Source organism: Hyaena hyaena, unplaced genomic scaffold, assembly GCF_003009895.1.
Source record: "Hyaena hyaena isolate Hyena2069 unplaced genomic scaffold, ASM300989v1 scaffold_838, whole genome shotgun sequence".
NCBI classification, from domain to species: Eukaryota; Metazoa; Chordata; class Mammalia; order Carnivora; family Hyaenidae; genus Hyaena; species Hyaena hyaena.
In genome coordinates, this window is record NW_024081465.1 from 477910 (window position 1) to 490835 (window position 12926).

At 41.2% G+C, this 12926-nt stretch overlaps 2 protein-coding genes across 3 annotated transcripts in view; both read right to left on the bottom strand.

Moving 5' to 3' along the window:
* LOC120222055 (zinc finger protein 595-like) overlaps positions 1 to 12926 on the bottom strand; it is a 202455-nt gene that overhangs the window by 127298 nt on the left and 62231 nt on the right. The window lies entirely within an intron of this gene.
* Positions 10935 to 12926, bottom strand: part of LOC120222060 (putative protein ZNF720) — a 46155-nt gene continuing 44163 nt past the window's right edge. For both annotated transcript variants that reach the window (XM_039219746.1, XM_039219745.1), the window contains exon 4: positions 10935 to 11403. In XM_039219746.1, coding sequence (XP_039075677.1) covers positions 11306 to 11403 — 98 coding nt within the window. In that variant the 3' untranslated portion in view covers positions 10935 to 11305. The remainder of the gene's footprint in view (positions 11404 to 12926) is intronic.

Sequence of the window (12926 nt, forward strand, 5' to 3'; positions counted from 1 at the left end):
TCCCAACACCTCATGTAATTAGGAGTTTTGATTTTATTTTTGAATTTTAATGTTTTATTTACTTTAGGGAGAGACAGAATGTGAGCAGGGGAGGGTCAGAGAGACAGAGGGACACAGAATCCGAAGCAGGCTCCAGGCTCTGAGGTGTCAGCACAGAGCCCAATGGAGGCTCAAACCCACAAACTGTGAGATCATGACCTGAGCTAAAACTGGACGCTTAATCAACTGAGCCACCCAGGCTCCCCAGGAGTTTTGAGTTTTGATTTTTGTTGAGAACATCAAAGATACATTCTCCTAGCAAATGTGTGGGAGAAACACATATAATTATGTGTATCTCCACCCTGTCCTTTAGTTCTCCAGAGTTTCATGCATACCTCAAATTTTGTGCCATTTGACCCACTCCCTCACTATGCCCTCTCAGCTCCTGGCAATCACAACTCTACTTTGCTGTAGGAGTTCAATGTTATTAGATTCCAGATATAATAGAAATAATATAGTATTTGCCATTTGGGGATGGCTTATTCCTCTTAGTATGAGATTCTCCAGGCTCACCTGCACTGTCCCAAAGGGAATGATGTTCTTCTTCATTTGAGGTTGAATTTTGTATCTATGTAGATAGATGATAGCTAGATAGATATAGATATCTATATTTAAATAGATATATAGCTTTATGATATATATCATTTATCATACATTATATATTCTATGATATTTATTTTATTTCATACATAATATTATCTACAGATGACATGTTCCAAACATACTCCTAGAAAGCAGAGAAACCACATGGCAATACCAATTCCTGTTTTCTTGAAAGATTAAACTTGAGGAAAAAACAAAAGAGGGAACTCAAGTATGGAGTAATTGAAGTGGTCATACATTGCTGATAAGACTGTCCCAGGGACAGGAAACTGGCACTTAGTTTTAAACTCAAAACATTTTCGTATCCTATTCAAAAAGGCACACACAACAATGTAAATAAAGTCCCTGATCTTAGAATCTATCCTTCCTTTCAGTATTTTTCAATTCATCCATATTTCATTCCTGTGGCATGCAAATGTTCCTTTTCAATCCATAGGTAAACAGAAGATGGCAAATGGGTCAGGCCCAGTATCTCCATCTTCATGGTTATCGTAGAACACCTAGTGGTCAACTCATGGGACATTATTGGGGTTAAATCACCTCATATATGTGAAGTTCCCTACAGGATAAACCATTGCTTCCCTGGAAACAGGAAATTAGTGCTCAATCCACATTGCAGTCATGGATTTCTACATGTTGTTTTCCAGGTGGAGACTGTTTCAGACATTAGTGCATTCTAGAGGCTTCTGTCAGTAAACTTTGAAGTGCAATGAAAGCATGTGGTCCTGCGGGATGGTGACGGTGGCCTTTGCTGGGAACCAACAGTAAACTCACCACAGAGGAAAGGAGGTGGCAAACTCCTCCCTGGGAACTCAGCAGGAGTTGTCTGTGTTGAGTCAGATGGTGGCTGTGGGGGGCTCAGGTGTGCGGAGCCTGAATTCTCTACTGTAGTGCTACTAAACGTGGGTCTCAGGGAGCAGCATCAGCACTAACAAGGAACTGGAGAAAGATGCTAATTCACGGACCCCATTCCAAACCTACAGAATCATCATTTTTTCTTTGGGACCTGGACACCACATGATTTATACGCACAGGAAAACTTGAAAGCACAAACTGCCTATCAGACTTGGTTGACAATAAACATCCCATGGCGAGTTTCAAGAACCAGGATCACCGGGGCCCTCTGCCGGAGTCTATTGGTCAGAGTGAGAGCATCGGTGTTGCTCTAACCATGAACTCCAGGTGATTCTCAGGTGAGGCCAGGGTGAAGCACCAGGATTCGCAGACATGTTTGGGAGGCTGCGTCTGGCTTTCAGTTGAAAAGATGAGGACAGTCTGTTTGGCATGGACTTGGAAGGGGCAGGTGATGCAGCCCAGGCTCCCAGAGCTGTGACAGGATGTGTGGCTGTCTGTGGGAGGGAAGGACACCTGAAACCCGGAAGGAGAAACTCATATGTAAGTGGCCGTGCAGGAGCTCCATGTGACAAAAAGTGATTGAAAGGATGACCTTTTGTGCATTTCAGGATTTTTCTGCCTCCTAGGTGATGAAAGCAGGCGAAGAGGCTATGCTAAGGCCGTTAAAAGCCTACAGGTGTGATTTCTCCACATAATACCACCTCAGAAAGCACTTGAGAGCAGAAGGGAGAGGAAGAAATGGCTGTTTCTCGGGTAAATTTAGTCTTGACTTGGCTAGGAGCTGTGTCCTCATTTCCTACTGAAATGCAATGCTTTTACAACTTGCAAACCTTACTTCTCTACCTCTGATGGGGCTGCCTAACAAATTTGTTTTGGACTAGTATCTATCCCTTTCAATACAGTCAAATTCGGCTCTTTAGGACATTCCTGAGTTACATCCCTGGGCCATCTCTCCATTCTCTATGACCAGGCTTTCTATACGGCATGAGGAATTCCTGTCATGAATTCAGACCTGCAAATTATTGAAAGTAACCCTTTGGTGACAGATGAATATGGGGATGTGTTGTGGAACCCAGTAAAGGTCAAGATTGTATACTTATGTCCTGTCTGGGGTGGCATGAGTCTATGTAACTAGATGAGGAACATGAACAAATAGGTTCTATTGGCTGTTTGTCAGCTCAGCGTTGGACTCTTGATTTCAGCTCACGTCATGATGTCACAGTTTTGAGTTCAAGACCTGTGTCAGGCTGCTCACTGTCAGCAGAGCTTGCCTGGCATACTGCTGAAGGCCCGTTCCAGCCGGTCCAGGGGTCCTTAAAGGATGGATGGTGTCAGCGAGAGAGAGTGAGAGAGCCACGAGAATCTCTCTGATCACCAGGCAGGCATCTCTTCCCCGTCGGCTTTGGTGTCTTTATTTATAGGTCAAACATTAACATTACATCAGGAAGTGGAATTTTTACAATGAATAGTTCTCTGTGATAAGATGTTTTGGAAAATGTACAGAAGGAGGTTTTACAGATGGATTCTTGCAGAACTGCCCCAATTATAGCCAGGTTGGGTAACTAAGAAAATAACATAGTGTTCTTAGTGAAAAACAGGCTAACGTACACATTTTAATAACACTAAGATTAAGTCATAGGTTAAGTTGTAGATACTCTTCTCCATCCTCATCACAGCTGCCAGTGTAAGGGAAGGTGTTTGTGGAATGGAGGCCTTAGGGAAGGCCTTGTAGTTTAAGGACATTTTGTCCAACGCTGCTTTCAGGACTCTTTCTTTATCTTTGTATTTTGCAATTTTCACAGTGACAGATTGTGGTGTTGACCTGTTTTTGTTGGTTTTGAAGGCAGTTCTCTGTATCCCTTGGACTTGGATGCCTGTTTCCTTGCCTCGATGGTGGAAGTTCCTACCTGGAATGTGTTCAAACACACCTTCCATCCCTTCTTCTCCTGCTCCTTCTGGGATTCCTATGATAAGGAGAATGTTTTATTTCATAAAATCACTTATTTCCTTACAAATTCCCTCATGATCGAGTAACTTTCTTTCCGTCTCTTTTTCAGCTTCATGATTTTGCCAAATTGTCTCCTATTTCACCTTTTCTCTCCTCTGCTTCTTCCATCCTTGCTGTCATTGTATCTAGTTTACTCTTTATCCCAGTTATACTATTTTCAATGCATCCTGACTAGTTCTTAGGTCTTTGGTCTCTGTGCAAGGGTTTCTCTGGTGTCTTCTAGGTGGTTCTCAAGCCCAGCTCTTAGTCTTCTTACTGTTGTTGTGAATTCTTCTTCAGATAGATCATTTATATCTGCCTTGAGCCTTCGCTGGCTATGATTTCTTCTTGACCTTTGTTTTGGGGAGAATTCCTCTGGATTGTCACTTTGGCTAAGTTTCTGTGTTTTGCATGTTCTAACAGCTTCTTATGTGCCTGGGCCTGAGAGTACTGCTACATTAATAAGGGGTCGTAGACTGTCCAGTGCCTGGCACTCAAGGACATGATTCTGGTGTATGGTTGAAGAAGTCTGTTGTTGCATTTTGGCTGCTCTATCCCCCTGGTCCATTCTCTGCACATCTCCTCTTTGGTGTAGTCGTGGAGAGTTTGGACCTCAACTGGGTGTCCTTGATTGGTTTGTTGAAGGACCCCTGAGAAGCAAAATGCAGAGTGTTGAAAGTCACAATTCATATAAAGAGAAAAAAAAGGGGGGTGTGGGGGAATCAAACTGAGAGTCAAAAATCTATAAGGATGATTCCAAGGAAACAGAAAGGAAGAAAACAAAAGAAAAAGAAGAAGAAAGGCACAAGAAAAGGCAAATGATGGAAAAAGAATATAATTTTAAAAAGCCTGATCAAATACATACATATATATGGGATAAAAACAAATAAGAAATTCTGAACCAGATTCCAAAAGAAAAAAACAGAAGAGGGAGGAAAGAAAAAGGGAAAAAAGAAGAAAAAAAGTTGTCTGTCGTTGCATGAGTCTGGTGGCTGTGCTGGTCGGGACGAGAGGCTGGCTATGTTTGGTCAGTCAGTCTTTCCAGTAAGTAGTCAGTGGCCAGGCACAGAGGGGCAGGGTTTGGTGAAAGCGTGTCCTGCATATACCGAGGACCTGATGTGCTGCTCTCTGAAGTCCCACTGTGTTGATGTTGGGGGGGAAATGGTGTCACTCCTCACTCTTCTCCAGGGACATGGACTTTCAACCCAGATCATATAGACAGTGCTCAAAGAATAGAGAGGGCAGTCACCTAGACCTGAGCCACAATTCTCCTATAGTTTCTCCTTAGCACTTGGCTGGGATTCAAAAGTTGATCTCTTATAGGATCCGGTGGGGCCTGGATCTGGATCTGCACCCGTCCTCTGGAGAGGAGCACCCCACCGTGTTGCTGAAACTCCTTTGGCTGGCACCTGCACGGTCTTTAGTCATCGGGGAGGCTATAAACCCTCTTTCCAAAGTGCTCTGGGATGGGGACTGTTCTCTCCTAGTGCAATCAGAGATCACTACACCACAGAATGCAATCCAAGGCCACCTCCATTTTCTTCAAGAGCACATACTATGTCTCTACTGCAGCTGTATGATAGTTCTTCCCTCTGATTTATTCTTAGTATATATATCAGCCTCACAAAAGGACACCCTTCTATTTACAGCAACACAATAAACCTAGAGTCCTTTTATTATTATTTATTTTATTTTTGAAAGACAGAGAGACAGTGTGAGCAGGGGATAAACAGAGAGAGAGGGAGACACAGTCTCTGAAGTGGGCTCCAGGCTCTGAGCTGTCAGTACAGAGCCTGACACAGGGCTCAAACTCAGGAACCATGAGATCATGACCTGATCCAAAATTGGACACTTAACCACCTGAGGCACCCAGGTGCCTGAGGACTTTTTTTTTTATGTTATACTGAAAAACTCCCATCCCCCTCTAGCCAACTTAGTAGTCTTTAAGTTTAACTTGTAACATTAGCCTGTAGTCTTGATTAACCAAACCTTTTCTTGTATATCTATAAATCATGCACTGTTTCCTAGAAAGACTAAGAACCAAACCCTCTTATACAACCTTTCCCTCAGACACCACAAAACACCTCCAAGCACCACAATATTTTCTGGAACTGGCACACTGAGTCTGAAGGCAACCAAGAAGTGTTACAGATTACCATGTTCCTCTTTGATGGATTAACTGCCCTAAAGTTTCTTTAAAAATCCTTAGGCCATTGTCACCTGGGTGGCTAAGTCCATTAAGCTTCTGACTTCGGCTCAGGTCATGATCTTGTGGTTCTACATCAAGCCCGACCTTGGGCTCTTTGATGACAGCCCGTGCTTGCAGCCTGCTTTAGTTTATGTGTCTCCCTCTTTCTCTGCCCCTCTCCCTTTCACAGTCTGTCTCTCTCAATACAAATAAACATTATAAAAAAAAAAAAAAAAACCTTTGAGCCAGGCAAGGATTTTGGAGTTGTGTGTGGGCAAGGGTCTGCCTCCTTCCCAGGAAAGCCCATATTCCCCTCCATCAAAATTCCTGTCCTGAGTATTGGCTCTGTGGGAGATTAGCAGCTGAACTTGAGAAATTTGGTAACAAAACTGACATGGGATCATTGAGTACAATGGTCAAGAAAAAGTTCTTGAAATGTTTTATGGCACATCTTAGTACATTTATTCCAGAGTGCCAGATGGAACCAAAGTACTCAAGGGGTAGGGTCGTGCAGGGAGTATTAGATCATAAATGTTTCCTCAAATTGCTTCTCCTAAGATACTATTCCAAGATTTCTCTGGTGCTTCTCATTCAGTTTGATATGATATTCAGTTTGATGTTCGGTGACACATACAGGCAGTCATGAGACCCATTAAGGATGTGCAGCCAGTACATAATTGATCTTCTCAAAACTGTGCAGGCTATAGGTCCACCTTCTGGGCTAAAGGAGAACACTTTTGTATTTCCATCCCTCTTTACTTCACCCCTGACCAATTTTTGGTCCTGAAATCTTTAAGGTTGTTGAAGGGTGAAGGGTTCATCTTCTGTAACTTCCTCAAGATGACAGGGGTTGTCGGGATGTCCCAACCTATGGACCAAAATTCGTCCCCCTCTGTTCCTACGTTTAACTATTACAGAAGGTCGTTATTGTAAACTGCAGAGGGAACACTGGGATGAATCTGTTTTCTATAGTAGACAACATGTTTTTGGGTAAAGAAGTAAAAAAACTGCTTGCACATATCACAACAGGAGAAAACAAAGGAAAAGAGACATCCCATTAGAATTAGTATAATGAGACATCAGAAGGGCAATAAGAACACCCTTTAGAAAGCCTATAGTTCATTCTTCCACTTGTAATTTAATCATTATGTGATAGTAGAGAGAGATTGACACAAATCAAAATTGAACCCTTTATTATAGATATGGTCATCAGAAAGAGGTGTGTGTTGGTGGGGAGAGAGGACTGGATTAATAGTTGTTGGGAATTGAGGAATCCACCTGTTGTAAAGAGCTCTGGGTGATGTAGGGAATTGTTGAATCACTGTATTGTCCACCTGAAGATAATATAACACACTATGTTAACTAACTGGAATTAAAATAAAATCTTAAAAACTCATAAAAAAAAATAGGGGCGCTTGCAGGGCTCAGTCGGTTAAGCATCTGTCTTCTGCTCAGGTTATGATTTCAGAGTTTGTGGATTCAAGCCCTGCATCAGGCTGGGTGCTGACCGTTCGGAGCCAGGATGCAGTTTCAGATTCTATCTCTGCCTCTCCCCTGCTCACACTCTGTCTCTCTCGGTCTCTCTCTAAAAAATAAATAAAGATTTAAGAAATTTTAAAAAACAGATTTAAATTTAAAAAATACAAATCTATCTCTACAATATGAATGGATAGAAGTAGAGAATACTACTTGAACTGGATGCAATGAAGAAGACATCACAGATGTCAGTAAAGGATACCTAACTCTTTCCCAAAAGGGCATATGAATGTACATTGATATTTCTTAATTATTTCACTCCTGAAAATTATTGAAATTATTACTCCTAGGTCATCATATTGGAACAAGCATGCTTCTTTCATTCTTTAATTTTTTTTTTTTATGTTTTATTTATTTCTAGGAGAGAGAGAGAGAGAAAGTGTGAGCAGGGGAGGGTCAGAGAGAGAGGGAGTCACAGACTGAAACAGGCTCCAGGCTCTGAGCTGGCAGTCAGCACAAAGCCCGACGCGGGGCTCGAACTCACGAACCACGAGATCATGACCTAAGAGAAAGTCGGACGCTCAACCGACTAAGCCACCCAGGAGCCCCTTTAATATTTATTTTGAGAAAGACAGTGTACAAGTGGGGGAGGGACAGAGAGAGAGGGAAACAGAATATCTGGAGGAGGCTCTGAGCTGTCAGCACAGAGCCACTCTTGGATGCAAACCCGCCAGCCATGAGATCATGACCTGAGCCAAAGTCGGATGCTGAAACAACTGAGTCACCCACAAGCCTGAGAACAAGAATGCTTCTCAAATGTTTGTAGTCTTTATTTTGAACAAGGATGATACAATGCGTTTGAAAAACATAACTGAGTCTGTGTAATCTTCATATATTTTAAAAAATACAACATATAGGTGTTTAATATGTTAATATTTGTATGTAAAGAATAATGGATTATCCTGCCACCATTATTAACCTACTTCACCTTATTTAAGAATGTAGATAAGAGATGGAATCTACCACTTCTTTGGTATAGATATAAATATCATTAGATATAGATGAAGATGATCAGGATATAGATTATGCTATACAACAGAAATCCCATATTTATTCTTCCTACAAATGTGAACCTTGTTACATTTAACCTAAAAATAATCACTGCCAGGTATTTATCCACCAAAACATGGGTTCATTCTGGAATAACAGAATTTGGAACTGGTGACAAACAGGCTGATGAAAAAGCATAGCTGAGTTCAGGGAATAAAGAGGCCTGAATTTATGGAGAAAAGGGATATGTTGAAAAGTCTTTTATCAACTAAAAGGTCTTTGTAGTAAAATGATAGTTTGAAGGAATGTGGGTTTTCAGTGGTTGTGCTGTTGCCTGGGAAAGATACAGAAACATGTCTTCCTCCGGCTGGAATAGTAGAGTATAACGTACCTCGAAGGTCGAGTTTGTGGAAGCTAAAGACATTTTCTTCCTGTTGAGTCTGCCATTCACTCTGATTGATAGGGCTTGAGAGCTCTCCCTGCTGTAACCTCGAGATGCCAGTATCATGTCAACATTTCCTTCACCCTCAGTAGTTGACAACATTCTACTCCATGCTTTGATGACCGTCACTTACTTCAACATTTTTCTTAAAGTTTATTTATTTTGCAAAAGAGAGAAAGCATGAGTGGGAGAGGAGCAGACAGAGCAAGAATCCCAAGCAGGTTCCACAACGTAAGCATGGGAGCCCAATACGGGGCTTGAACTCATGAACCACAAGGTCATGACCTGAACCAAAACTGAACAAAATCTCCTACAGTTTCTATGAGTCACACCCAGGCTCTTCTCTGATGGGCCACTTTGGCAGAAACATCATTTGGTGTTAATAAGCAATCAAAATTAAGCAGATTCATGAAGAATGTTTACTTTTCACTTGCCTCTCTAAAAAATAATATACATAGAAAAGCTGCCCAGGATCAGAGCACTCACCACACGGGACTACATTATGATACAAGCTAGGTATGGTCACAACAGGGAGGAGCCCAGGAAGGACCATGTGAACAAAGTTTTCTATGTCCTACTGTTTTAGAGCGGCCCAGAAAATATTTGCTTATTAAACACTTTTTTTTTAAGTAGTTTTATTTATTTCTAGGAGAGAGAGACAGCGTGAGCAGGGGAGGGTCAGAGAGAGAGGGAGTCACAGACTCTGAAACAGGCTCCAGGCTCTGAGCTGGCAGTCAGCACAGAGCCCGATGCGGGGCTCGAACTCACGAACCGCGAGATCATGACCTAAGTGAAAGTCGGATGCTTAACCGACTAAGCCACCCAGGCACCCCTCAAACACTTACTTTTCATCTTCCTGTGAATTACATACTTTCCCTCGGAGGCCCCAGACTTCTGTTCTTCCCTCCTCCCTTCTTCCTGCCTTCTTTCCTCTCCCCCACTTCATTCTCCTCCTCCTTCTCTCCTCTTCAAAGACATATATACTTTTCCTATGCAGTTTTCTTGTATTTCTGGAGACTCCTTTCATATACTATTAGATTTTAATTTCTCTTGTTTGTCACATGCCAATGTGCTTCTTAGTCAGCAATGAGAACTTCCTCTGAGGTTCCAGTTCATGCTTTCGTATATTCTTCCAAACCATATTTGGCTCCTCTTTTATACAATCAATGTTATGGGAGAAAAAGAAACAGAAAAGTAGGGGACAGCAGTATTTCTGAAGGAAATGGTGGACAACCATTTTAAGTCCTAAAGTATGAGGTTAACTCACATACACATTCCTGAGGTACCCAGCACAGCACCTCGTGAGTAAAAGCTGTGTGTGCAGACTAAAAGCTCCATAAAAACTACCTTAATGATGTGTCTGTTACTTTACAAATACAGACTTTCTCAGACTATACCTGTTCCAAGCACTGTCATGGGTACATACATCTAACACACTGACCTATGCTCTCTAGCTTATGGCTTGACTACTTGTAGCTTCTTTGAGATTTCAACAGGCCACTGTTGCTGGGGAAACAAGGATCCCAATGTTCCTAGAAATTCAAGTTTGACCATGGTAGCAAAGTGGCCTTTTCTGATGCCAGCAAGTCCTGAGGTCATATGGAGAATGATTCAGCACTGTACCACTGCTTCCCCTGCATGTCAATGCTCAGGAGTTCTGTGACGCCCCTTTAAAAACTCCCTACTCCCTATGTGGCTTTGTAGGTTGTCTACAGCCCCTGCTTCAGAGAATGAAAACGGGTCAAATAATAGGTGTTTCTAATAAATCTCATCGGGTCCCTGTCTCTGAACCTATCCCACTGTGTCCAGGCCCTTTGAGCGTCATCTCCAATACCTACTGTAACGTGTGACATTTTACAGCAATACCCTTAGTGATTTACATCATCCAATATGCCCTCCTCCATAACTGCCACTGACCAAGACCTGAGCATCACAGGCATCATTGTCATCTTAGAGCATCTGGTCCTCAGTAACACACAGGAACTCAGTTAAATCATGAAGATGAAATGGCACTTCCCTCGTCCTCAGAATCCCAGATTTGTCAATTCCATCTCTATGACTTTTATTCATCAGATGCGACCAAGCGCTGCCTGTGACTCTGCAGTTCCAAAAAGGGAGCCACTTCAGGTTCCCACCTTACAGTGGAAAGACATCTTCACATTTTCTTACTTTCCATCCCTTTCCTACAGTTTAATCACATGAGATACCTTAACACTGGCGATGAAATAACACTTCACTCTCTACACATTCATGTAAACTCATTAAAACAACTGTTTTATTAACCATCCTATTAACATTGTTCAGTATCTAGAATGCAAGCCTTCAGAAAGTATTTCTTGATAAAATGATGTGGGAATACAGACTTCCATAATTTTCAGGCCTGAGTCTTTCTTGAAAACTCTGTATTTATAATTGTATACTACCTTGGTGAAGAGTTAATAATGCCCTTTTGAATCTCTATGACCATTTCATCATTTCAACCACATCAACTGACATTCTCTAACTCTTGCTGTAGTGAAAATATACCAGTGTTTCACTGCACTGCCGAGTCTTTTTTCCTTAAAAACCAATTGGGAAATTATTTTATTTGTAATATTCAATAAGATTTTAGCTTTAATACAGGGAAAAGAATGATGTTTTGAACACCTTTTCATGAGAACTTGCATCAATATATCACCAACAGCATCTCCATGTAGATTTTCTCTGTATATGGTGTATTATGTTCCCCTTCATCTTCCATGGAGAATGAGTCATGAGTCACGCCTAATGAAGAAGGGCATGTCATGTCTTTGATGCACCAATAATCAGCCACATAATTTTCCAAAGCCACTCAGAATAAATGAATATTGGAAGTATTTTGAGAATAGAAATACACTATTTTCTAGTCACAAATGTCACAGAAGGTTGATGTGACAAAAAGAGCACAGACTGAAATTAATGATACCTATGCAATAATTGATCTATTGAGGGGCACCTGGGTGGTTCACTTGGTTAAGCATGAACCTTTGGTTCAGGTAGTGAACTTGCAGTTCATGAGTATAACCCCCGGTTGGGGTCTATGCTGATTGTTCAGAGCCCAGAGCGTATTTTGGACTGTCTCCCACTTTCTCTCCCCATTCCCAGCTCCTGCTCTCCTTAAAAAATAAAAATCATTTAAAAGATTGATTGAATTAAACTCTTGAGGCATAATAGCATATACATTATGTTTAACATTGTATTAGTCCTTATCAGTATGTTGATGAATGTCTGAATACAGTCTGATATACTAGTCTCTACTGTGGATTCTGTAACACTTATTGACAGCTGATGTTCAGTTCAATATTTTTCCAAATACTTATATCCTTCAAGTGACCTTCTTTCATGCACGGTCTGGGGTTTGCTAAAGCGTACATTTAATTGAAGGCCTTTCCTCATTATGTCTGTACAATATAAATCTCATGTGAACTTTTGGATATTGATTAAGGATCAAATTGCACTTATAAGCGCTTTTTTTTCTGTACATGTTACTTTCTATCCTGTAAGTTAGCTATGATATGGATCAAGTTGTGAGGTCCAGCTATAGGATGGACACATTCTTTACCATTGTAATGTTTCTCCTTGTCATAAAGTCTGTGATACCAAGGTTGAGCAGTCATAAAGGTTTTACCATTTTCTTTTACAGTTTAAGATTTTTCTTCAGTATGAATTCTGTGATGAAGAATGAAGCTTCACCTCTGATGAACAGACTTCCCAAATACTTTATATTTGCAAAATCCTCCCCAGTATTCAGTCTCTGATCAGGAGTCAGTATTTTACCTTGCCACACTTGAAAGCCTTGCCACACTCTTTAGTATTCAGTGGTTATTCACCAGGATAAATTTTCCTATGTGATGCAAGGCATGAACAGTCCACAAAATGTTTCTCACATTCCTTAAATTTGAAAGATTTGCTCCAGTATGAATTCTGAGATGAGTAAATTTAGATTCAAGACTGATGAAAGACCTAACTATGTCCTTTTCATTGGTTTTTATCAAGGTTTCTGTTCATGTATGAATTCAGTGCTATCAAGTAAGGTGTAGGGGTCAGTTAAAGATCTGGCCATATTCTTTACATTTGTAAAGTTTCAATCTAGTATGAATTCTGTGATGTTGAATAAGGTGTGAGTGTTGGATAAAGGCCTTGCCACATTCATTGCATTGGTGAGGTTTCTCTCCAGTATGGATTCTGTGATGTCTGTAAAGGTTTGAGGTTTGGTTAAAGCCCTTCCCACATTCTTTACATTGATAAGGTTTCTCACCAGTATGGAT